We start from the raw sequence: 297 nt of genomic DNA on the forward strand, positions 1-297 counted from the left end.
AGGAGCAGCCTTGCTGCTGTAGGGCCCTGTGCGCGGACAGCAGCTCTCTGCCTTCCCGCCGAGGCTCTGCGCCACAGGAGGTCCGGAGCTGGGGAGTCGCGACGTGACCGTCCCCGTTCTCTGCAGCCATGGGAGCAGAAAAGAAGCTCCTGCAAATCAAAGAAGCCTTTCAGCTGGCCCAGAAGCCTCACCAGAACCACGCGAAACTTGTTGTGGCTTTGAAGAGCACCTATAGTCAGGTAAGGCCGCCCTCGGGGCCTGCCTGCGGCTGGGGGGGCGGGGGGGGGCACGGGCGGG

General features: G+C 65.3%; 1 protein-coding gene across 1 annotated transcript in view; it reads left to right on the forward strand.

Moving 5' to 3' along the window:
- The first annotated feature begins 128 nt into the window (after positions 1–128).
- NCAPG (non-SMC condensin I complex, subunit G) overlaps positions 129–297 on the forward strand; it is a 29,356-nt gene continuing 29,187 nt past the window's right edge. Inside the window, exon 1 of the mRNA XM_010282299.1 lies at positions 129–239. Coding sequence (XP_010280601.1) covers positions 129–239 — 111 coding nt within the window. The remainder of the gene's footprint in view (positions 240–297) is intronic.

This window comes from Phaethon lepturus, unplaced genomic scaffold (assembly GCF_000687285.1).
Source record: "Phaethon lepturus isolate BGI_N335 unplaced genomic scaffold, ASM68728v1 scaffold6522, whole genome shotgun sequence".
NCBI lineage: Eukaryota > Metazoa > Chordata > Aves > Phaethontiformes > Phaethontidae > Phaethon > Phaethon lepturus.